Genomic DNA, 26642 nt, shown 5'->3' with positions numbered 1-26642 from the left:
ACATCATCAATTAACTGACTACTTGGTCTGATCTGGGCAAAACATTCATCAAATCTGTCAAATTTGTGTTCAGAATATTTCATATTTGAAAATGGGACAGAATTTTGAAAATACAACGTTTTGTTTTGTTAAGCTTTCTGTTGTGGGCTTCCTCCGTCTGGAATCAAACTTCCAGCACCTCAATCGTGTCAAATGGCATCTATAGTTATATATAGCATCTAATTGGTTGCGGTTGAAAAAATCAGTAAAAACTGTAAAATTTCGGTCCTGGAAATGTCATCTTCAAAAACTGAAAATGGGACAGAGATTGGGACAATATGATTTTGCAATTTTATTCAGGATTTTGACTCCCAGTAACCCAATTTGGTTTCAAACCATCATTAATTAACTGACTAATTGGTTTCTGGGCAGAAATTTCATCCAATCTGTCAAATTTGTGTTCAGAAAATTTCATATTTGAAAATGGGACAGAATTTAAAAAATACAACTTTTCGTTTTGTTAAGCTTCCTCCGACCGGGCTTCCTCCGACCGGAATCAAACTTCCGGCACCTTAATCGTGTCCTATAGCATCTATAGTTGACTTAATAATTGGTTGCAGGTGAAAAAATCAGTCAGAACTGTAAAATTTCGGTCCTGAAAATGTCATCTTCAAAAACGGAAAATGGGACAGAGATTGGGACAAATACGATATGATTTTGCAATTTTATTCGGGATTTTGACTCCCAGTACCCCAATTTGGTTTCATACCATCATCAATTAACTGACTAATTGTTTTCATACTATAGCAATTAAACTAAAGCGATCGTCAGGAACATGTTTGTTTGTTTATAGAACCCGTCCCAATCTCGTATCGGAAAATGACGAAACTTAATTCTGAGTGTGAATACTGATGGTACATGCAACGGTTGCAAGAGTGTTCATTTGGGAGGGGCACCAAAAGGGGAGGGGGCGCCAGCAGCTAGGGGGGCGCATTTCTAGCTGGGGCGCTAACAGGCAACGTTACGCCACTGGCTGGCAAGCACGACCGTTGCTGTTATACACTTTATAGTGTATACTATTATTAGAAAGACCGTGGTCACAGGGAGGAAGCTAATAGTTTTCTTTGGTAGTCAGTTTTTATCGCATCAAAAAATATCCGTCACAACCGAAGATACAGTCGATTAAAATGTAGATTGCACTGAACACAACGTAATTACCACAAAATCGATCAAAATCAAAAATGTCGCTCACAAATCTCGCTCGCGATTTTCTCAGATCCTCGTGACAAATCGCTATTTTTTCAGTTCTCCGTGACAAATTGCGCATTTCAATCCAAGGGCCAAATATTACGTTCTTTATAATAAGTATATGGATGTAGGTACGGACTTGAGAAGACCAAAAAAATTTTCGGCTCACAATGGTCAGGGTAGCATGAACCATGAACAAAAGTAGTTTCAATAAAAACTTTGGTCAGGGTCCCTAAATTTCGCGACAATTGACCCCAGTGTAATTACATAGGGGGTCAATTTTCGGGGGGTCAATTGTCGGGGGGGGGGGGGGGGGTCAATTTTTGCGGCCGGTACCCATTTGGGCACTGGTTTATCGTTCTCTCCTTCGTTGCAACGACATCAAATTTAAGGCCTTGAGTCTCTGCTATTAGTTTAGATGCTGTAGGGCGTAGGCCATCTATTCTCGTTGTAAACGTGCGCTGAACCCCTTCCAGTTGTTGGACGTCCGTATTATTGGAAATATTCCATAAGGGGCAACAGTACTCGAGATGGCTTCTGATGAGAGGTTTCTAAATGGTCAGCATGGTGACTTTGTTTCTTGTTTTAAACGCACTCAGTACCCAAGCAGCAACTTTACGAGCACGTTCGGCTATAAGGGTAAGGTGGGGGCTCAGCTGAAACCATCATTATTCATTACATTCTTTTTCGAGAAAAACCTTAACAGTATAACTTTAACACTAATTAACAGAGACCACATTGTTGAAGTAAGTCTCGGGCATGGCTGGTGGTCAACCCAAAATCCAAATTTCAACAGTTAAGAACCTGAATAATTCGCTAACTTTCGACGCATTAATATTTTGGGAAAGTGCAGTGTGCCGTGCACCTTACAGTTACAACATCGAATATTTTGAAGAAGTCGTTATAATTGTTGACAACATTGCAACATTTGGTGACCTCCTAGCAGTATAGTAGCATATCTGAACACAAATACTTATTCTCTGCTTTTTGCCTTCAGGATAGGTAGGGAAACAATTACTCAGTCGACAAAGTTTACGGAAAATTGTTTTCTTTCTCAGTGACACAGCTTGTTAAAGTCTTGGTGACGGGCATGAATAAAGATCATTATTTTATTTTATGATGCACTCTGAAGTACTTATACGACACACATAGTTTACATTAGATCAGAAGATGTTTGTTGGAATACTAAACTTTGTTTGCTAAATAATACAACTTTATTGAAATACGAGGACAACACAGTAAAAGAGTAAGAAAATATTTTTTAACATTTTGACTTGAATATCTGCGCGGCGGGTCATACAACGTATGACAAAAATATCTTAGAAGATTGCCAGATAATCAAGTCGAAACGTTCCAAGCAAGTTTTTTCAGTAGATGTGTTCTAGTCCGGTCAGTTATGGCAATTTACCTGCATTTCATAGCAGAGGGCTGAAAATTTGTTTGGGGGCTCTCAAAGGTCTTGAGAACCGAAAAAACTCAGATTGGGAAAATCGCCCATTTGGCCACGCCCATTTTTGGTACCAAAATAACTAGGCACAATTTGAGAGAAATATATATAATGTCATTCCTAACATGTTAGGGGTCTAAATCTATGTTTTTTGCACGACGAATCGATTGGTATGGTTCTTAAAACTCTAAAACACTTATTTTTTGAGATTCATTATTACTTCTAACTTCAAGTTCAATCATTTCGCTTCTGTTCAACTGTAGGCGTAATGAGGGACTTCAGTCCAGCAATAAAGTCAAAATCTGTAGATTTAGCAATATGTGGTTTCGCTACTTTTAAGGTAATTGTGTTCAGCAAGCAAGTTTGTAAGTTTTCAGCCCTACTGCCCCAAAGTATTGGCCCCCAGAGCACTGGTAATGCTGGAGCACTGGTAATGAACATGGTAGTGCTGATTTTTTGCTTAACATAGCTCTTATTTAAGTTCCTTTCAGTCTTCCTATCATACTGGCATAAAAACAGATTCACCCAATTTATCTCTAAATATTATCTTTTACCTGGGCCCTACAGGTTATCGAATGTCCACCTACCTCTTGCCCCAATTATTGTCAGCCCCAGGACCTCTGGCACCTGCAACTTTGGACTTGGTGCCATTATATTTAGAGATAAATGAGGTGAATCTGTTTTTATGCCAGTATGATAGGGAAGACTGCTGAAAAAGGAACTTAAACATGAGCTATATTAAGCAAAAAATCAGCATTACCTTGTGCACTACCAGTGCTCCAGTATGACCAGTGCTCTGGGGGCCAATACTTTGGGGCAGTGGGCTGAAAACTTACAAACTTGCTTACTGAACACAATTACCTTAAAATTAGCGAAACCACATATTACTAAATCTACAGATATTGACTTTAATGCTGGACTGAAGTCTCTCATTACGCCTACAGTTGAACTTGAACAGAAACGAAATGATTGAACTTGAAGTAATGATGAATCTCAAAGAGACGGATGGGCACTGGAAAGGCAGATGATATAGAAGTTAGAAACCTGATTGATGATACTAGCAAAGAGCCAATTTAAGCCAAGAGTACAAATGCCCTTGTCTCTGAGGCCCAAAGCCATTGTGATTTGCGGCTCATGATCGATAAGGCCCACTGTCACTCAGACGTGAGGTTCTGGGGCACATCTTCTGAGTCCAAGTAATTATCAATATTTATCTCGGCCACTGCCCAGTTCCTGACATTATAGTGTTTGTGACCCCTATTACCTATGTCAGGTGTTGAAAGATTGTATCAAAACCATACAATAGCATATAAAGCTCTATCGACAGCCATAAACTGCATCTTGAAAATTGCAAAAAAATAAGTGTTTTAGAGCTTTAAAGCACCTTGTTAATCGATTCGTCGTGCAAAAAACATAAATATAGACCCCTAATATGTAAGGAATGACATTATATATTTCTCTCAAATTGTGCCTGGACATTTTGGTACCAAAAATGGGCGTGGCCAAATGGGCGATTTTCCCAGTCTGAATTTTAGGGCTCCAACGTTTTTTCGGTTTTAAAGACATTTGAGAGCCCCCAAAAAATGTTTCAGTCCTCTTCTATGAAATGCAGGTTTTGACCTGATTTTAACCATAACTGACCATAATAAACAACAAATAAATTGTTGAGTATGAAGCCCCGGCTGATAAGAAGAACGCGGTGAGCGTCTGCAGGAAACAGCTGTTGTTTAACTTTATCTTACAACGCCGTCTACCGTCTTCAAACACGCTTCTCGACTGATAAGAGGGTTGCACTTTTATAATTGAAACATAATAAATTATTGGTCATAATTACACTTTATAGAATTATAGATATATAATGAGTTATTTTGTGTTAGAAGCTGGATGAAACTTCAAACTAAAATAACCGTAACTTACCTTAACTTAGTTCGAAGGTATGCCAAGTAAGGTCCACTCGAAGCCTTTGCTGCCGCCCTTTAGCTGAACTGAAATTGTGCACCGATTAGTATTTCAAAACACCAGAACTAAATACGGTTGGGGGAGGCATATTTGTTTTTACAGGTAACAGCCGTTTCTAAACACGTGACAGCCATTCGCCAGTCGGCTATCACGATTCAGAAGTAATGCCAAATGTAGCTCGCCCGCCAATATCAAAGCTTCATAATCATTGGATTTCGTGCGGGACGCTAACCCTCAACTACGTTTGGGCATTATCACTCGCAGCACTCAATAGCCATTAAGCCACGGTATTATGGTATTCATGCATTAAATAATCGATAGAATGATCAGTCCTAGTTTTTTTCAATGCTTAATTGTAAATAGTATCATAGTCATACCAGCGTTAGCTAGGTTTAATTCTCGCACAGGGTATCTTCCAATTTCTGCATCGTTGAGGTAGACTTGATATTCATCAGCTGAGACTTTAATCGTAACTGTGAACTCTTCGCCTGCTTCAAATCTTTTGTTGCTGTAATTCACCCTGAAAATAAAGATATTTTATTATTTTATTCGAAAAGTTGCTACCTACGATATGGCAGTAGTGTTAATAATATTTCATATTATTGATTTACACAAATTTTCAACAGCTGAATGGCAACTTTTCCAATATATTGCACCAAGTAAATAATGATAATATTATTGGCTTATAACTTATACATTATAACAATATATTATAACTTATCGCAATGTCTGCATCATATACCTCTTTTCCGATCCCCAACGTCCAAATTTGCTGTTCAGCACAAGTACGTTAAATCTAAAGTCCACATGAAGCAGGATGGTGTTCCGATCCGGTACCGCGACAATATTCACACTGAAGCCATTAGTGGAAATCAGTAGCGGATAAAAGTGTGACTACATGTATTGATATCGTGAATTAGATTCTGGAGTTCATTACAATTTCGTTTCATACCCGCATGGTATAAAAAGTAAAACATTGATTCATGGACAACATGTTAAAATTCTCTATAACGTGTATAAAATGTATAACACGTATAATATGAGAAAAATATACCTAAATTTTGAAGTACCATCCTGGTATACTCCCCTAGCGGTAATCTGGTTTCCTGGTCGAAGTGACGCCATATCGAAATCGCGAAATTTCCCATTCTCCGCGACAAATTTTATGTATAGTTTAATGTATAGCCTGTTAAATTTCGCGGTATCGCGAAATTTGGCCAAAATAATCGCGAAATCCTTTTGTCCCTGATCCCGCCCGATCTTGGGGCAATTTTAAGAACAAATCTATCTGAAGTATAAGGAAAAGTTAAATGGACAGTTACTAGAGTAGTATACATAATGGTACTTATACCCCACCTATAAAATGGCGCACCTGATTTTGTGTATAATTACTTATGTTAACCCTAATTAGTGGTGATTTTTGCTAATGCTAATTGTTAATTGTATCCAATAACCCTAATTGAGTGTGTTTACTACTCATTAACATCTTACTATATATCCAGGAGATTTCACTGGAGGAACTGTCCTTGAGGTCGATTCCTGTTCGCAGAGTGAACTTTCTGGATGAAGTCTCGTATGTGATACCTCCACAGTCTAGTAGGAGAAGGTGGCATTTAAATTTTAAGGTGAATTGATATTTTACCAGAGATTCTGTGACTGTATATCTTTAGTGTATCAAATTTCAAGATAACCAATTAACTGCAAGTTTGAACTGACCGGATCGTTTGAGACATTCGCTCTGAGCCTTCAGAAGACTGTCGTATTTGGCGGTTCCTGCGCTGTAGCCGCTCAGATATTTACCAGCGTTCTTGCTCCAATAGTCTGGGACGAAACGAAATCTCGTTAGCTTTTCGTGTTAAAAGCGATTTCTCAACAGTTATCACCTCTCTAGATGATTCTTAAAACATTTGGACTTCATTGCATTTTTGAAATAAATGTAATGAGGGCGTTTTCGGCCACACTCTTTTTCATGGATTCGCGGTCACTCAAATTTTTGTATTTCAGCCCAGGAAGGTCTTAAAGACTATTCCGATACACCAAAATGTGTCTAATAGCCACATTTACATACAATTTATGAAGCAATATATACCTTAAAATACTTCGTTTCGGAAATATGGCCGATAAAGGGTTTTTGGCTTGACGCAGTTCATAATTTCCGTGATTTTTGGCATTTCCGCCTAGGAAGGTCGTAGAGACTATTCTGAGACACTGAAGTGTACATAATGGCCACATTTATATACAACGTATGAAGCAACATATACCATAAAAGGCTTATTTTCGGAAATGTGGCTGAAAAACAGATTTTTGTCTAGCGAACAATGAAAGTATTCACAAATGGGCTATTGGACTGTTAACTAGAAAGGTCTTAAAGACTCATGAGCATCATAGCATTTGTCACAAGATGTAAGATGACTCACTTTGTGTCCAGAAACACCTACAAAAATTGGAGAATGATCTACTTTATTGGGCATCTCTCTTAATGGGCCAGACAGCAGCATACTTGTGTCTTACGAAAGGGCAATTTTTCAAATTTACGGTTACTTTAGTAAAGGTCAAAGTAAAGGTCAAAGGGTCAGTTGCTAACAGCAAATTGTTTGCCCTTGCCGACTCATGCACATCATATACTCAAAAACGTTCACTTTAGGAGTGATTAGTAAATAAGTTTAACTTCTGCATGATTTGTGAAAACTCCAACAATTTTTCATTGGCACCAATTTAGCCAAAATGTAATGACAAAAATTCAACTTTTAATTTATTCATTCCATAAAACCATAATATGTACAAAGACTATAAGAATACCGGACCTAAAATAATTCGGCACTGGATCCGGGCCAGATTGTTGCTTGACCGCTGACCAGTACCCCACTTTATATTTATAATTGACTTCACTGCCTCGACCAATATTGGTCTGTAATCGCTGGATTGAGATCTGTTGGCGGCAGTTTAATTTAGCTCATTTACCATAATAGTAATACCGCAGTGGTTTGATTCGCATAGATTTTCCCATCGTATGATAATGTGTGTCATTCCCTCGTTTTTTAATCAAGTGGTTACTAGCTAGCTCTTTTGTTATTACAGCTGCCTCGAGATCTTATCTAGGGCACTAATACACTAGTACTAGAACATTAGAACTTTAATTCTAGAACTTCAGATTAAGATTACTTGGCTGAATGGCAGGGTTCGAGATTCGACTCTAAAACGCTCAGTTTAGGAGTAATTAGTAGATAACTACTGCATGATATGCGAAAACTCCAACTAGACAAGGATCATGCTTAATCAAAGTGCTTCTCGACTTGAACTCAAGTCTTGTAACCTACTGGAGTTTGGGCCACTGAATCGAATACGACCTGACATTAATTTTAGGATGTCGGGAAATGCATTAAAATTTATATTCTTTGGTTTTTCAATTGTGCTACGAATCCGAGTTTGAGTTGATAACACCGAATTTCCTGTTTGACTCTCAAAGAGAGGAACCAAGGCTTAGGTTCCTCATTTTGGCTCTGAGATCCAACTTTAAGATCGGACTTCGGAGATCCTTGCGTCGGATATCATGTAAGTGTAACATCAGTACAGGAGATCAGACTTTTTCGCTTGATATTGGACCTATAAATCTAATTATATATTCGAAACAGCACGGGATGTAACCAAGGTTAATTTAGATAAGAAATACCAGCTTTTAGGGTTACAAGACCCCATGAAAGGCAGGCAGAGCATCCTAAATCCTCATGCTATCCTCACGTTGACCATTTAGGTCCATACCCCAGCCTCTCATTAAAAACAGCTATTAGGCCCGATATCCGTCCCTTGTCCCGTAGTGCCCCGTAAGTAAGAGATCGTTTAGATTTTGGTCATTTATACCCCCTCCCCGCTCTAAATCCACTTTACCCAAAGCTGGAAAAATTTCACATGTGAAACCTAAATAGCTAAATTAGCATCTGATCGAGACCTATTATATAAACCCCGTGATCCTACAATAAGCTTATAACTTATAAGGCATTGCATGCCGAAATTAAGATTCATTTCAACTGGTGATATGAACCTGGTAGTGGTATGTTACCTGAATGCCCTCAGTCAAATCTCGAACCCTGCTAATGCTAGGGAATTTTTGTCAACACATTTAATTTAAATTGGTGCCAAGGAAAAATTGTTGGAGTTGTCACAAATCATGTTGATGTAGTAGTCATTTACTAATGACTCCTAAAGTGAGCGTTTTTGAGTATATGATGTGCATGAGTCGGCAATTGCGAAAGTTTTGCTGTTAGCAGCCGATCCTTTGACCTTAAGAAACCGTAATTTAAAAAAATTGAGAGGTGATAACCGTTGAGAAATTGCTTTTAACACGAAAAGCTAACGAGATACCCTTTTAGAACGGTTGGGATCCGACTACAAGTCCCTGGAAAAAAATATTTCCATTACCTCGGGCATTATAGCAGTATAACCTTAAAATGGTGTCAAGACTCAAGAGACTAAAATAATCATTACCTATTTAATTCGCGTTTTTGACACCACTTGGGGGTCCAAATTTTGGGCTCTAAAACTCCTATTTCTTGGCCAATTTTTATTGTTTCATGCTGATTTGGAGGCCATTAAAGCATTTGACCCGGTGAAAAAAGTTTCAGTTGTATATCTTTTACGGTTTTTGCGGAAAGTCCCGTTAAAGTTGATGCCTTGGTGTCAGTAAAATGGTACGGATCCATCCATCAATCATATCCATCCATCCATATATATATATATATATCGTCTCGCTTTATATATAGTAAGATGTGTGGGGAAAATACTATCACACAGGGGCTAACCCTAGATAACATTTACGTAGTGTGTACTGTATCGGTAACTTGAGGCACTTAATTACGTACCTAGGTTCCATGAGAAACTACGTAATTAAGTGGAACTTTCTCATACTGAGTATCCATCCGGATGCAATCATGACTCGGGTCAGTTTTCAACTTTACCCTGATCCAGAAGATCGAACTTTACTACTAAGGTTTAACAGTTGCACCTCTTATACTTTCCTCGGAGTGCCAGTACTAGGCCCAGGTTGTTCTATTAACTTTTCTCTTAGTTCACGGTCTGACAACTTAGAAATATCCCCAGAGGTCAACATCAGTCCTTATTATAAGGCTAAAAGGTAATAAGAAAATTACCACACAGAAAAAACTCTCTTTGGTTTGGAGTATTTGTCATCTCGAGATCTCTTTTGACAGTATCCCGACATATCAATATGTGTGTCACAACATATCACCAACAGGATACTCCCGTGTTACAAATAACGACTTTTCCATTAGTAAGCATATAAGGGTTGTAATTAGATGTGCTCAATGCTGCCCCAGCACTTCCTCCTTTATATAATATGAACAGATGTGCCTGCTTTTTCTGTAGCCTACATTTAAGTGTCCGTAGATTCGAAAGTAGAAAAGATACAGTCATCTCGAACCAAAGGTTTTAGAGATAATTGTTTATGCTTTAGTTTACATTATGTCGAAAAATAATTTAACGTCATCATCATCATTTCATCAGATTAAATGTTTTTAAAACTTGGTTTTTTGACAAAATAACAACTTTTCAAATCGATTTTACACCATTATAAGGAGTAATTTTATTCAAAATCTGAGGACATTTTCAACTTAGATAATTGTTCAAGCATTCTGAAAATCTACTTGAAAGTTTTCCTACCTTGCTCCTTCATAAAGATATTCGCTATTCATTGAAGTTAGTGCTTTTTTTAAAACAATTGTAATAGATTAAGAAGAACTACCCGAATTATTCGTAAGCCGTGAATGAATGGGAAAAGCGAGCGACCGATTTCATTCTCGAATTCATTTTGCATTTGAGAACGGTCAATCAAATTAATATCATATCCTTTTGTTTGGGAAAGAGAGACACTGGCAGCGTTCCACTCTACCCATGATTATGGGTTTTGGACTTTGGTCAAATACAGATATACATAAATATATATATTGTAAATGTAATAAGTTTCGATTAATTACATCAATCACATGCTGTAAAAATCTCTTTGGGTTGTGTTGGGTCGATACCTAGTATTTCGGGATAAGGGTGGTAGTTATAACTATAGCGACTTAGCTGAAATTTATTGAATCTTTATTGCCGAGTACAGCTGCCTTCGGGTAGGTCTTCTTAATCTATTACAATTGTAAATGAATGGGAAAAGCGAGCGACCGATTTCAATTTCGGTATCATTTTGCATTTGACTATTTGAGAACTGCAGTCAATCAAATTGATATCATATCCTTTTGTTTGGGAAAGAGAGACACTGGCAGCGGTCCACTCTACCCATGATTATGGGTTTTGGTCAAATATTATCTCTTTTTGATTATAACGTCAGGGTACTTTTTAAAGTCGAAATTCACAACTTTATTAATAAGACAAAGGAGGTAATTTCAACGCGATTTTGAAATTTTACCTTTGAAAACATTTCCTTGTGTTTAGGTAAACATATCGGTCGATCACTGACTGAATATGCCACATTATACTCATTCAAGTTGGAATTAAATTCATATATAATGAAATTGAACTGTCGTGGCAAAGCAGAATTTGTTCGAAATCACGAAAGAGCAAAATTATCACCTTTCGCACGTGCAAACTTTGAGCGGACGTTGCGTGCGCATCCAATGTTGTTGAATGACCTTAAATTTTTGCATATTCGTAATTTATGTATAGATTGATAAGCATGCAAAGTTTCAAAGTATTTTAAGAAGAACTGTAATCACAACGGCACTCCAAAGTTGACAGAAAATGGTGAAAACAGCAATTTTTAGTGATTTTAGCAATTTTCTATAAATTTGGGCGTGTCCCCACGTGTGCAAATTTTCGATTTTCAACTTTAAAACTAGCCTTATGCACAATTTATACCTATAGGAAGCAGAACTGAGCTCCACAACCCAAGGCATGGCCCAACACCAGAGAATACTAAATCGCAAAATATGGATATGAATTAGTAACAGATAATCTTGTAACGCATTGAGGCACTGAGGCCCTTGAGGCACCACTTTGAGGCCCTTGAGGCACTACTTTGAGGCACCACTTTGAGGCCTACGGAAAACCATGCACGATAAAAACTCTAGAGCTTAAAAAGGAAAAAGGTGTTTTGTAATTTACCCAGGCCACAATTAGTTAGAGAACTCGATTCCCATCCACTCCTTGCTGTTATGTGCGTAGTGGCCACCAGATAGCACTCTCGGACAGCCCAATCCACGGGACTCAGGACTACTCCTTTACATCGGGGAGTCTCATCACACCATTCCTGACAATTCCCTAAACTCAACAGTCTCTGGTCTAATCTCTCGGAGTCCGTAAACATACCAGTATCATATTTGTAGTCTGTATAACAGCGGCCTGAAATAGAATATAGATAAGTTTGCGTACCGTGTCTATATCTATTATATTTATCGCAGTTTATAATTTAAAACTCAAGCAAGGAAACGTAAAAGAAAAAGTCAAAGAATCAGAATAGCATTAGTCCGATTTAGGGTTGCCATTATCGGTACAACATTTTTTATCGCGATCATATAATAATAATAATAATAGGATTATGGCCACATGGCCATCTCGACAAAACTTGAAACCCAACTGCACTCTACGCTATTGCAGTTCGCACAATATTATCAAAAAGAAAAATGTTCCTATCCGGAACATTTAATGATTAATTATTTTTAGGACGTTAACATGTAGTTCTGAATTTAACAATCAAGAAACATTGATTCCTCGGTATTTAGCAATCAATGGGTTATTAGACATGAAATGTGCATATGAATCATGCTCACATGTATTTATTTTTGACATCAAGGTTTCGCTGAGATCCCAGAAGTGACCCTTTGACGATGCTCCACTCGCTATCAGTTCATTTTTATAACATTGAAGTCGAGCTTTGAATGCGTCTACTGAACTGGCTTCTTTAACCGAACTTGGTACTTTGTTCCAGTAATTGGCAACACGGTTACTGAGGACCTGATTTCCTCTTTTATCTTTTAGGATCTTGGTACCGCTACGTGATATCCTGAAAAGATCTTGTCCATAGTCCACTTTACCCGTCGTTATTTTAAAGGTTTCAATAAGATCACCCCTCAGGGTCATAATCAATAATTTTTCAAAATTATCGCGATAATATCGGTTATAAATTTGTCAAGTAATATTTGTATACACACTGCATATTTGAATTATGCTCCTATGCTAAGATGTAACATTGTAACCTTTGTACTTAATTTCTTGCTAATATATTTCATGATCTGTTGTTTAAATTGTATAAATGTTCCAACGGAGAACACACTTTAACGCACTTTAAGGCACGAAAAATGAACATCTCACGCACTTTTCCCGAAAAAATGACGCACGAACCAACTATGGTCTTGAACGGTGCGAGAGTCTTGGTAATTTCTTTAGCTAACTCAGTGTCTCCTGCATCCAGCCTAGCTCCAAGTCATCTAAAATTCCATGCACTGCATCTGTTATCTGGTCATATCTCTCCAATATACTGCACATTGAGATCCATTCTCCAACGGGTTTTGTAGTCTCGTTTGCAGTCTGAGTTCCTTTCCGTGCTTCAATAAACAACAATAACTACGTCTGACCATACAACCTCCAAGTTACTTACTAGATGTAGTCAGTGTAATAAGCGCCAAGCGCGAGCACAGAATTTTTTTGTCCAAATATCGTTTATATGCTTTTTAAAGTGTGCGGGGGATACGGAAACATCGAAATCCACCGTATAGCAATTTTCACTCGCTTAATTTGACACTGATATTATTTTTTTTGTTTTTGACTGTCAATGTGTAAAAACGTTTTCTTGCCATCATCCGATGAGTTTTTTGGTAAAATTTTGATACCAATATTTATCTCATCAATGTGTTATGAGTCCTACACCTTCATATTATAAATTCCTGCATTGGTATGCGAGATATTTCAAAATGAAAATTCCAGTGATCCGCGCTACGAAGAGTTCACGTTCAGATCAAAGTGTTAACGCATCAACTTTTTACATACACATAATAAATTTGGCGCGCGCGCCAGCGCTAATTCTTGCTAAAAGCATATGGTTCTTATTCTCAGCAAACAACAAAATGGCGAACCTTTTCTTTTTGCAGGTTTCATGCTTATTTTTTAGCTACTAACTTTATCATCTACTTAAATCATGCTAAACTATAGTGAGGCCGGTGAGTACAAGTTCAGAGCCATAAGTTTAAGTTTAAGATTTTATCCAGCATGTATAATTATTGTATATATACATACTGGATAAAATCTTAGATATACTACATCCGTAAAATAAGCTATTGTTTATAGCTTGTACGTAAAATAAAAAGAATGCCTTCCTAGCAGTAACAGCAGTACAGAGGTCAAACTGAAGTTTAAGTTACATGTCTAATGGAAGAGAGCATTTCTCTGCTATTTTTGTGTTTTCAAAAATAAACGGCGCATTTGATTGCATTTGATTGAACTTAATTTCAATTAAAACATATGTACAGTCATTAACAGTCATATATGAAGCTCAAATCGAATATGAAGCTATAAAATCAGACCCTTAATCGAATCGAATCGAGAGATGCTTATACAGTTTAAAATTTTGAAGTTAAAATGTCTATTTTACTAGCAGTCAATATAATATTAACTGCGGCTGCTTATTAATCATTCCATAGATGTAAGTTTTAATCAACGGTGAAAAATGTACAGTCTTTAAGTCCTCTTCATTTGTACCCCTCAAAACTGGTTAGCATTTATGTAACATTTGTTTCTCGTAAACAATTTTATTACATCATCAGATAAGAAATATTTTTAAAACCATTACTCATAATATGTACTATGATTCGAATAAATTTATAACAAAAATACAGCAGATTTCCTTCTCAGTTAGATATCAGTAATAAAGTTTAAGTTAAAATACGTTCCCTGATCCTTTCACAAGACCTTGCGAGTTATGATATTAAGAATAATTCAAGTTGATGCCGGACTTATTAATATTCAAATAACTTATTAATATTAAAATAAAATGGGTAGGCATTTTTTGTCCTGTGAAATGTGACCTCGAAGGACGTATTTAAGATTTTTAACCCGTTGAGTATATTAAATTACGGTAGTTCGGGAGGTATCCACTTTAACTACATAAATTACCTCGGTATGTGCAAGCTTTTAAAATGTTAAGGAAAAGTGACCTTTATTCCCTTTATCAAGTGCAGTTATCCTGGATTATCATAACTGGCAACATGACGTACAATTATTATCCGTTTAATCGCTTATGTAATGGAACAAATCTAATAAATCAAAAACGATGTTTAAGATGTATAATCATGTAAGATGTATGATCCGTTGAAATGGAGTTGGTCCTCCCCAAATTGGTGCCATGTCGTCTGCTTTTTATTATACTGTCGTGTGCTCACTCTTAAATGAGTGAGGCAAATACAGAATAGAGCTGCGAGACCGATTAAAACTTTGAACTAATTACAACACTACAAATTTATTATATTTATTGAGAATTATGTAATGTAACGTGATGGAAATATTTTAAATGGGCATATCCTGTCCAAACCCAGGATGTACTACATGAAGAATTCGTTGTAACTTTGTTTGAAAAGCATTAATATAATATAACGGCTCGTTGCCGATAAGCGCAGATAACTGATATATAGCAAGTGATTGCAGTAAGATAAATTCGGATTTCCGACAGATTTATTAAGTGTGGAAATGGCCGTTATATCTCAAAATGCGAATAAATATAAAACCTAACCTTACACGTCCTAGATACTGATTTTAAAGATATTGATATGTATGGTTATCGTTTCGGTTTAGAGCAATGAGTCAAAAAATTCCTTGTGAACAACTTCAGCATATGCAAAACTGTCTGTGCTGGCTGTACTTTTTGTGGGAGAGCTGTCTAAGAGCTCTTGCAGTCTTGCAGTTCTTTCATTGTTTCTTCCTCGTCAATAAGATCAATGATATCTCGTTTGGATTTTGAGTACGGTGTGGTACTTCTTTCTCCAGTTCTAACAAGTTGAAGTTGAAGTTGAAGTTGAAGTTGAACTTGTGCTTCTTAATCTTCTTATCCTGATTGAATTGAAATAATCATCGTTAGTTTATGAGATATAAGCCAATTCTTTCCAAGAACGAAATGCTTGTTAACATACTATTTTAATACTTTCAACACTACCATATAACAAATAATTTGAGATCATGAATACGATGTTGCTACATTGAAACGTTGAGTAAATTCATTTCCTGATAAGAGCATTTTTCCTTGTCGCATCAAACAGGATCAATACAATTTTACACAAGAATACATTAACATACAGAGTTAAAGTGAGGTTGGGAGGGTAATAAATTTAAATTTCTCTAAAGGATGGCGTCCACTTTAATTCAATGTTTTTAGAACTTTAGAACTTACTAACCTTTATTACACAGCATATTTCCAAAACAATTAACTTCTAGGTAAATGCAACAAAACATTATGATCTGAGTATTAAATTACCTTTTCATCTTGAGCTTTGTCAACTCAATCCGACCCTGGCATCTATTCACCTTCGTAAATCTTCTTTTTCTCCAATAATAAATTGACATCAAGTCTTGAAAATTATTCGAGAAGAATCTCGAATAATTTAGTTGCAGCGTGCCACATGGCTATCTAAACTGCAAACCCTACCCATTGCTGAGCAAGGCCTTTATCTTCTCCGACGAGCGGGATCATCAATCTGTATTAATCCCGATAACACTCGACCTCTGCCTGATCCAGAGGATATCACCATTTTACCTTTACACAGACATCGAACGCTGTAAGAAGATGACGATCAGACCTCGTTATATAGAATCAGTACCTGAAAATATTTCATATGAGATTTAAACCGATTGCCTTCGTTTTACGTTCGGTCAGATTGATCCAAGAGAGGACAGTTGATATTAACATTGTCAAAAAATGATGTAAGGAAGTCAACCTTTCTTGTCCTTATTTTGAAGAACTATACCTCTATTAGATTTCAATATTCTTTTAGAAATAAGTGGTAGATTATTGTCCACTGTCCAGCACATCAAACCTCAAGTTTAACAATGCTACCTTAAAGTCACAAAAAAAGTGACAGAATTACCATTTTGTGCCTCAACAATATAAATTTAATGCAGAAAACTGGTATGGGCTACTATATTTCTTGTATTAATCAATTCCAACAATAATAAGGATGTGGATGTGAACGAAAAATTATCAAACTTTCACAACAAATTATGTGGCGAAATTAACAATGCATGCCCTATTTTGAAGTTCACCATACCTCTATTAGAATTCAATATAACTTTTTCATCATACAAATTTCGACAAACTGGTTATCTTCCAGCAAGGAGCAAACAGAGTTATAATATTTTTTGTGACAAAATTAACCTATTTTTACCATGTAATAAGATGTTTCAATTATGACACTGTAAACGTATTACTACCACATAATAATTTATGTGACTGGTGCGTGGTTGTATTAGTGTTAATTGATTAAGCAGGGGGACTGTAAACTAAATATTTATTTTCAAAATCTTTCTTTTTCTTTTTAGTAAATTATATTAATATTATAAATCAAAACCTTATGATATTGTTATTATCTTAAGGTCAGTTACTGTTGCAACTTAAGATTTTAAATTTACATTCCTCGTATTCCTTGTATTCCTTGTATTCCAGTACGTAATATATAGGGTGTTTAAGCTGGTATTTCAATATTTGTTCAATTTTATTTTAAAATCTTCAGACTTTATGCTGTTGCATTTAAGAAAATATATGAGGAATGTTTAGGGCACCCTGACAAGGAATGCTGAGTAGTGCAGTAGGATTACTTGATGATCTGGAAGTACTGGGAATTACGATAATATCATACAGTCGCACAAATAAGTTTACTTTGTCACAATACTCTTGATGATATCTGTAAAAATTGAGCAAATATTGAGCAAATATTGAAATACCAGCTTAAACACCCTATATTACGTACTGGAATACAAGGAATACAAGGAATACAAGGAATACAAGGAATACAATGAATACAAGGAATACAAGGAATACAAAGAATACAAGGAATGCAAGGAATACAAATTTAAAATTGTAAGTTACAGCAGTAACTGTTAAGATAATAACAATATCATAAGATTTTGATTTATAATATTAATATAATTTACTAAAACATTATTTGCCTTATGATGAGTTATAATTTTGTTCACTTTTACACATTTGCTCACATCACTCACAGTCAGCCGCTCTGACATGGTTAACCACCTTCCTTGTGTTCATGTTTTTTTTGGTTAATCATATGAGCGGGATATAAATACCTCATTTCATTTCATATATTTTCTTAAATACAACAGCATAAAGTCTGAAGATTTTACCATGTTCTACGACACTCAATGTGATGATCCGTAAAATAAGATATGGACTAATAACTCAACAATCTAAAGCATGTTGACTTTAAAACCATGCTCTACCCCACTTAATGTGATGATTTTGAACACTTTCATGTCCAAGATGAAAATTTAGTATGAAATGTGTCAATTGCTACTCGCAAGAGCGTAAGAAGTTTTTGGGGTATTATAACTCAATAACCTGATGTCTGAGGATTTTTAAATAACTCTCTACCCACTCAATGTGATAATTTAGAACACTTCAATGCCTAAGTTTAGCTCCTTACTCCTTACTCCTTACTCTAATCAGAAACTGAGTTATTTTGATTGTAAGTGCTGTTATTGTTACTCGCGAGAGCTCAAAAGGGTGTGGTCATATGACAGTAGTAACTCATTAACCTGAAGTCTGAGGAGTTAATTACGCTCTACTAAATATGATGATTTAATGCCCAAATTCAGCTCTTTTATACTCCAATCAGAAACAGAGTTAATTTGATTTTAGCTACTCGCGAGAGCGTAAAAATAGGTTTTGGGCTAAAAACTCAACAGCCTGATGCCCAAAATTAGTTCCTTACTCCAAACAGAAACCGAGTTATATCAACACTGAGTTGAGAATCTCAACTCATTGTTTTAAAAACACTGAGTGGAGATTCTCACTTCGTCAACAATATCATTAAAATAAATGATTGTCCCACTCATAAGAGCGAAGAAAGATTATCAAAACAACAAACACATTGGAAATAATGTGCTTACTTGACAGAGTCAAAGGAAGCAGTTCTCCCGATTCATTTGCTCATTCTAATGTGCCAAAAACATTCATTATGAAAAGTAACGAAGTGAGAATTAATTAAAGTGAGAATTAGAAATAAATTAGAATTAGAATTAAATTTACACAGCAATACAATAAGAATAAAAATAATTTAAAGAAGCTTCAAACTGGTGTGCAGGACATTCAAGTCAGTCTAAAACTGTTAGAAGAATACCCTTCTAGTATAGGCCGGACATAAAATCAAAACATATAATATGTAATAATTAACTTATAGCTTACAGTAAGCTATAAGTTAATGAATATGGTACACTGGTACAGTGAGATATAACATTAAACTTTGGGTATGAAGGTAACCATCAAATTTAAAATGATACGAAAATTACATAGATACCCACTTGGCACTTTTATATTTGTTGTCAGAATTATGTACAAAGAAGTATATAACCATAGAGTGAAAAATGGCAACCGGTCAGACGTAAACGGATAAAGTAGAGAGACATTATATTTTGTCATACAGTTCTATATACTTCTTAAATGAAATTAAAATGAGGTAGGCAGTCATAGACTTGCGGCTTAATTTTGTCAGTAAAACACAGGGGACCCTGCTACTTAACAAAAACTCCGAAACACAGAATAAAATCAAAGATCAAGTAAATAACAATACTGCTAGGATATGCTATGTGCTGTACTTACTTACTTTACTTACTTTAATATGTCTTTGAATGAATTCTTTGCAAAAATGATATTTGTGCCCAGCTTTAATTTAACCAAGCAGCTGAACTTTAAGATAGGCCATAACCTGAGCGATAGATTTGAAAACTTAAGTGATTTGTAATTGCCAATTTACATTAGCATTTAGCAAGGCCCTATCATGTAATGACAGTGTATAATCAAGCACAGAAAATATTCCACTTTAAACAGTTTGATAACATAAAAAGAAACTTCAAGTAGATAATTGCAATAAAATAGTGGACAACTCTTGGTTTCAAGAGTTTCAAACAAAACGTTTATGAAATCAACCAGAAATTAACAGTGGAGAAGCGAATAATGTGCGCATAGCGCTCGATTTCTATCGTCGATTCGATTTTTTCATGCGTATGACGAGTGCGCGGCGTAAAAATCGCAATCTTGATGAACGCTGAGCTAACATTGCTACACGGTGGATAAAAATTATTTACATCTTGACTAAAAGATTGGTATAAAATTTTGTACAATCGGAGAAAAAAAATTCTGTGCTCGCGCTTGGCGCTTATTACACTGACTAATGCGATAACGCAAAATTTCAATTTTCACTGCCACAAATTCATACGCACATACCATCACACTGCAAATTATGCTAGCACATAGCAGTAGCACTGGGTTTAACTTTACAAACAGACAAATAGATACGAAAAATGTGTTAAATGTTGGCCATTTTACCATAATAAAAATTGGTTGATTATCGCGGATTAAGCTGAGCGACTTGTACTCACTCTCAAATGTAGAAAAAGCAGAAAAGTGGGGCCCAAGATCATCACCGATGTGGACTTTGCAGATGATATAGCACTTATATCTGAGGACATGGACAAGGCTAACGAGTTCCTGCTCAGAGTAGAATCGGCGGCAGCAAGCGTGGGGCTACACATAAACGAAGGCAAGACCATGGTCATTACACTGAATATGGAGGATCGATCTAGCGACCTGCAAAGTCGATCCGGGGAAGCCATAGAAAATGTGGATGATTTCATCTACTTAGGCTCCTGGATTGAGAGCACAGATAGGGAGATAAGGGTTAAAAAGGGAAAAGCGTGGTGTGCCCTACATAGACTGAAGGATATCTGGAAATCCAAACTCGCAAAGAGCCTCAAGATTAGATTGTTCATAGCGGCTTGTGAATCAGTACTGCTCTACGGATCAGAAACCTGGACACTGACAAAGGCTCAAGAGAAAAGTTTGGACGGGACATACACAAAGATGTTGCGTATGGTGCTGGGTATCTCATGGAAGGACAAGGTCAGCAATGTAACTTTGTATGGTAGCCTACCAAGGCTGTCAAACAAGTTACGAAGCAGGAGATTAAAAATGGCGGGACACTGCATCCGACATCCTGAGCTACTTGCCAGTCACTTAGTCTTATGGGAACCTACGTCCTACGCATGGTATAGAGCACAGCAAGGCTGACCAAGACAAAGCTACTTGTCTTATGTCTATGACTATGTAACTGAAGGAAGTTGGGACAAACTCTAAAGAGGAACTGCGAACCCTCTGCGGGACAGGGATATATAGAGGGGGTTATCTGGCGTAGATCGGACTTAGTTCCGACATAGTTGTAGTAGTGATTATCGCGATAATCCTCGAAAATTGTCGTGGTAATCGATAACGATTTTTGGGAAATTGTTCTCGATAATATCGGTTAGTAACCCTAATCTTAATATAGCTTTGAGCAACTTAAGTTCGTGACTTTCAAGTGTCACCATACTATAATTACACTGGCGAATTTTGTAAATTCATAAAGTAAAACCTACAGGAGGACGTTTTTTTTTTTTTGGTCGAGGGCGCTCACTCTACCTCCCCGGATTAGCAAGGAGGCTACGTCCGCCTTGTGGCTAACGTCTGATGGAGCTCCTGGAGGACATGAAAATTAGGGTTAAGTTTGACCCAATTTCCCGTGCTAACCAGGTTCTACCATGTGCCAGGAGCTGTCGGGACGCTTAATGTAAATCTTTCACCCCGGGTTTGACCAGGTGATATTTAGATCCACTGCTATAGTATCGGTTGTTATCTATCATACGTTCAATAATCACTGTTCTAAAAGTGACCTGTTACTCTGGTCAACACCTCTGCTGCAAGTGCATCTGCATGAGATCAAATAAGAAACTGAGAGGGTGCACGTGGACGCTAACAGGGAGCAACTGCATAGGTCTATACTGCTATTATAACGGTAATGATTATTCAACTACCGAATGAGTTGGAAATAATTGTGTTGTTATTGATATACCACAACGTAATCTTGAATTTTCGGAGCGTGACTTTTGTACTTGTAGTGCTCTTTTATTAATATATAATATTATTTTAGCTCTATGGTTGAATTGATGTGACTCATCGATGGGAGTATCTACAACACTCTTTTCGAATGATGGGGATCCAGGCAAATAAGTTTACGTTACCCGTACCGAGCATCAGCGACTGATCTCCTTGTCATACGTTGTATGACCCGCCGCGCACGAGTGCGCGGCTCCCCCTGTATCGTAGAAACTCTACAGGGGTTCCACTATAGTGAAACGACGATGGGGGTCACGACGTGATACATTGATCTCCATGGTCAAGAAATACATGACTATGAGCAATAAATTTCTTGATTCTGTACTTCTGGCATCTCCAGGTAGATCTAGTTGGGGTACCTCGAGGCTTACTGGGCCGCGCTCAGCCTGTCATTCCGCCTATTATGAACATGATCGCCTGAGGGCCCCAGGTAACCTCTGCCTCAATCCTTTCTACGTGTATAAAGAAAACCGTCTGTGTTCAGAAGTATAGTTGAGCTCTTTTTTGTCCGTTGATGTACTTGCTGATTGCTGAAGACACCTATGATTCGATACTGTGACCACTATCTTTCTTTTGTAGTTGTGCATTGATCGTGGCATCCGAGCTGTATAACAAGCGTACTAATTATAGGTGACAGGTGAGATCTGATCTAACAATTAGCGTAAGTGTTCACGAAGTGTGCCAAAAAGGATGCGATCCAATGCTCATAAACCATCAAGATCCGACCGTATGCACGAGATCCTAACCTTTGCAGGCCCTCCTAATGCATTAGATTTCATGAGATCGGAGCCAAGGCTGGCCATCAAACTAACCTGAAAATCTGATCTACAAAGATTTGGGTTCAGTTGTCGTATTTCGGAGCAATGGTAATATGACCTGGGTTCAGTTGTTTATCAGCATTTATCCACTGATAACTCTTGTAAACCTATGGAAACACATTGGAATTCTTACGCATGATTCATTTACATTCTGGCTTTCCACTTTCAGGGAAGAAAATTATAATGATAGAAAATTCATTTACTTATTCAGGGCTTTTAATTAAGTAAGCTTCAATAAAAACTCGACTGGAGATTTGGCTTACTTAAGTGTCCGGCCGAATTTTTATTTTTCCCAGACCCATATGTATTATGTTTCATATTATTATCATTCTATATCATTCTAAACATTCTGTATATTATTGGCTCAAAACTTTCGGTATCACTCCAGCAAACAATCGATTAAATTTGCTTTTTCATTACATCTTTCAAAACATTCGCTCGCTGCTTTTTCCGGCAATTCGGTAATGTAGCTACGCACGGTTAAGGAACGGTTAAGGCACGATTAAGGCGCAAGGGTTACATAAGGCACGGTTGAGGCACGGTCATTTAAGGCACGGTTAACGCACGGTTAACGCATGGTTAACGCACGGTTAAGGCACGGTTAACGCACGGTTAACGCACAAACTGCCCATAAGCAACCATTATGGTCGCTTAAGACACGGTTTACGCACGGTTAACGCACGGTTGGGGAAATATAACCTATAAACATACAAGTGGTTAATTACTTACCACCCAAGATAAGTCCGATAAATCCCAGACCAAGGACAAGGTGGAGGCTTCTCATCTCAATAAGTTATTACAAAGTATTTCACAGTGGGGAGACAAAACAATCAGTTCACTATAAATATGTGCCTCTGGGTTATATATTAATTACTCAATCTGTTTGTCCCTCATCAAAGGTAGTCACTCTCGGCGACACAAATATTTTGCGGGAAGCAGATCATTATTTTATTCCACGATGTACTCCGAAATATTTATACGACTCGCATAGTTTACATTATAGAAAATGTTTGTTGAAAAGTAAGACTTAATTTGCTAAATAGTACAACTTCATAAGATAAGAGGACAACATAATAAAAGAGTAAGAAAATATTTTTCTAAAATCACCAGATATACAAGTCAAAACCTGAAGTTCCAAGTATTATAAATGACCTGTTTATAGGCTATTAATTTTAGGTCATGTCTTACGTTGAACAATTAAGACAGTTGGATAAAATACAAATAAAAGAAACGTTGACAATTAGTATAATTTCAAGACGATAAAAATGGGAGTAAAGAGTCTATTCAATAACAGAGTAAAGTCCGTGGGAAATCTCCCGTGCTCGAATCGAAGTGCCCTCCTTGCTGAAGTCTGCTTAGAGTCTTAGTTAGATACGTATTGCGATGTTGCTGTGACGTCACGTTGCAGTGCAGATGTGCTGGGATAAGAGTGGTGTCCGGTGTCCAGGCGATGTACGTGTCCAGGCGATGTACGTGTCCTGCTCCTAGTCGTGGACGCGTTAACATTGTAATAATTAGCCACTGAGTTAACGGCTGTATTACTTCGTGTTTAAAGAACCATGAAGCCCCGGCTGATAAGAAGAACGCAGTGAGCGTCTGCAGGAAACAGCTGGTGTTGAACTTTATCTTACAACGCCGTCTACCGTCCTTTAAACCCGCTTCTGAACTGATAAGAGAGTTGCACTTTTATAATTGAAACATAATAACTATTATTGGTCATAATTTACTCAATATAGATATATAATCAATAATGTGATTTATACAGGGTTTCAAAAGTCTGGCGAGGATGTTCTTGTTGGATAACTTTTAATCTATTTGTCTAAACTTTATTCTGTAAAATGTTATTGGTAGAATTCTAAGGTTTAATGGTGACTTCTCAAGTTTTTACGTTACCATGAACACCATAGCAACCGCAATCAGTTCTATACAATAGATTTATAATGTGTTATTTTCTGCTGAAGACAGGATGAAACTTCAAACTGAAATTAGACGTGGAGGATGACCTCTAACTTAGTTGCTATAGTTATACGCGAATTCTTCTGTAATGTCAATCATGGTCCACTGGAAGCCTTTGCTGCCGCCTACTAGCTGAACTATTTTGTCAACCCGCAAACCTGGATAGAGTTGGCCAATATCAAAGCTTCATAAAAATTGGAGGTGGAATGTTATAAAATTATATTACCCTGATTTTCCTGCGCAGCACTCATGTCTCATAATAGCCAAGGTATTAATATTATGGTATTAGTATTACATCAGTCATGAATTAAAGAATCGATAACATGGTTCTATTCTTTTTCGAGGTTTAATCCGAATGATCGTAAATTGTAACTAACCAGCTTTAGCTCGGTGAAATTCTCGCATAATGTTTACCCCAATAGGTTCTTTTGCGATAGTGTAAACGCGACAACTAGCGCTGGATGGTGACAACTACAAACTAGCGCTGGATAGCGCTAGTTCGATCAAGTTGTCGCCATCCAGCGCTAGTTGTCGCTAGCTAGCGCCATTAAACGCTGGCCAGCGCAAAATATAAATGTTCGCTAGTTGTCGCCATCCAGCGCTAGTTGTCGCCATCCAGGCAGCGCTAGTTGTCGCTATCCAGCGCTAGTTGTCGTTATTATCCAGCACTGGCTGTCGCTGGCTATGCGACATTGTCGAACCCGAAAGTTTGCGATGGCCAGCGCCTCAAACTATTCCAAAAAAACAGTTCGATAACTAGCGCAAGCCAGCGCTGACTAGCGCTGGCCATCGATGGCCAGTGCAAAATGTTTGCGATATTATTATTAATCGTCAGCTAGCGCTGGCCAGTGTTATGTCCTGCCTAATTTAGTCAACATAGGTATTAAATCTAGTCCTAAAACCCAATATTCTAAAAACTCAGTAATTTCTCCAGGTATTCCATTTTCTATTTCTTGGTTGATTTTATCTTCATATCGACAGATGTTATCTTCATTATCGTTATTAAAGTATATGTATTTGAATCTGACTCTTACTATACCGTATCAAAGCCATCAGACGTCACAAGACCGCCTTGCGGCTGCACCCATACCTCTAACAGATACCGATAACATGCGACCCTATAACCGACCGACCAGCCTTGTCTGATCTATGACCACCTTTCTACCTTTGAGACCTGATACGCTGCCACCTAGCTGAGATAACACTAAACGGGCAGTTCCTAAGAACAGAGATCACAGACTGGAGGACGCCAACATTCAACAGCTGCACACTGTAAGAAGGCCTGTCATAGCACTACAGGTGGATTTCCGTAGCTCTCTGGACATGTTATTCCCCTTTTCATTAAATCCAACCGGCCATTACTGATATAAAATATTGTATTCAACCAATTATCAACCTTAGCACCCCCAGTAACACTAACTTTTAATAATCCCTAGATCACTACCCTCGGTGATTCCTTCCCCCTAAAGCTCCTACCAATGCACTCAGATATTTCTTAAAAGGTACGTCTGAGAGCTCAGGATCCCGGTATAATAGATATCTTACTATATATAATTATAATTACTATATATAAAGCGAGACGATATATAAACAGGATTAAACAGGATTAAACAGGATTAAACATAAATTTGTCAATGAGAGCCCTAACACTCACGTCTTGACTATACATCAATATAATAGAAATAAATAAATAAATAATGTGCAAGAGTTTTCTTAAAATAAAAATTTAAAAATCATAAAAATTTAACTTCGTCACATCTTTTGTTGAAAGAGAAACAAGTGCAAATAAAATAATTTAATTCCCATGAACATGTCCCAAAATGATATGATATGGTGATCGTGATATGAAATGAAATGAAGCTCGACTTGACCGTCACGTGTCCGCAGAGGAGTTCTGTTGAGGTGTAGCGGGGACTTTACAGCTGGACTTCAGCAGATCCTTCTTAGTGACTTCCTTCTTCGGGAAACGCCTGTTGTTTGCTCTCACCAAGAACCTCGCTGTCTCTCTTATGAGGCTGGCATCTTTGAATAGCCCCTCTAAGTTAGCGAAAAGACAGGTTTTGGCTCTCTGACTAAAGCGGTG

The 26642-nt window shown here is 37.2% G+C and overlaps 2 protein-coding genes and 1 long non-coding RNA gene across 3 annotated transcripts in view; 1 reads left to right on the top strand and 2 right to left on the bottom strand.

The window, feature by feature from the left end:
* Positions 1 to 4003: 4003 nt before the first annotated feature.
* Positions 4004 to 5762, bottom strand: LOC134825905 (uncharacterized). Its single transcript, XR_010161635.1, has 5 exons — positions 5688 to 5762; positions 5376 to 5486; positions 5011 to 5153; positions 4592 to 4659; positions 4004 to 4450 (listed from the first exon to the last, which is right to left on the bottom strand). It is a non-coding gene; the product is annotated as an uncharacterized LOC134825905 (long non-coding RNA).
* Positions 5763 to 5796: 34 nt separating this feature from the next.
* Positions 5797 to 23453, bottom strand: LOC134820061 (uncharacterized). The gene is made up of 5 exons (XM_063830313.1): positions 23333 to 23453; positions 11750 to 11986; positions 6350 to 6454; positions 6125 to 6226; positions 5797 to 5921 (listed from the first exon to the last, which is right to left on the bottom strand). Exons 1-5 carry the CDS (start codon positions 23385 to 23387, stop codon positions 5797 to 5799), a joined length of 624 nt encoding a protein of 207 aa, XP_063686383.1. The 5' UTR covers positions 23388 to 23453.
* Positions 15784 to 26642, top strand: part of LOC134814056 (uncharacterized) — an 84922-nt gene continuing 74063 nt past the window's right edge. Inside the window, exon 1 of the mRNA XM_063822075.1 lies at positions 15784 to 15805. The gene's annotated coding sequence lies outside the window, so the exon portion shown is untranslated. The remainder of the gene's footprint in view (positions 15806 to 26642) is intronic.

This window comes from Bolinopsis microptera, chromosome 1 (genome assembly GCF_026151205.1).
Source record: "Bolinopsis microptera isolate Bmic1 chromosome 1, MBARI_Bmic_1.0, whole genome shotgun sequence".
In the NCBI taxonomy this organism is placed as follows: domain Eukaryota; kingdom Metazoa; phylum Ctenophora; class Tentaculata; order Lobata; family Bolinopsidae; genus Bolinopsis; species Bolinopsis microptera.
This window is presented reverse-complemented; position numbering and strand designations above follow the sequence as displayed.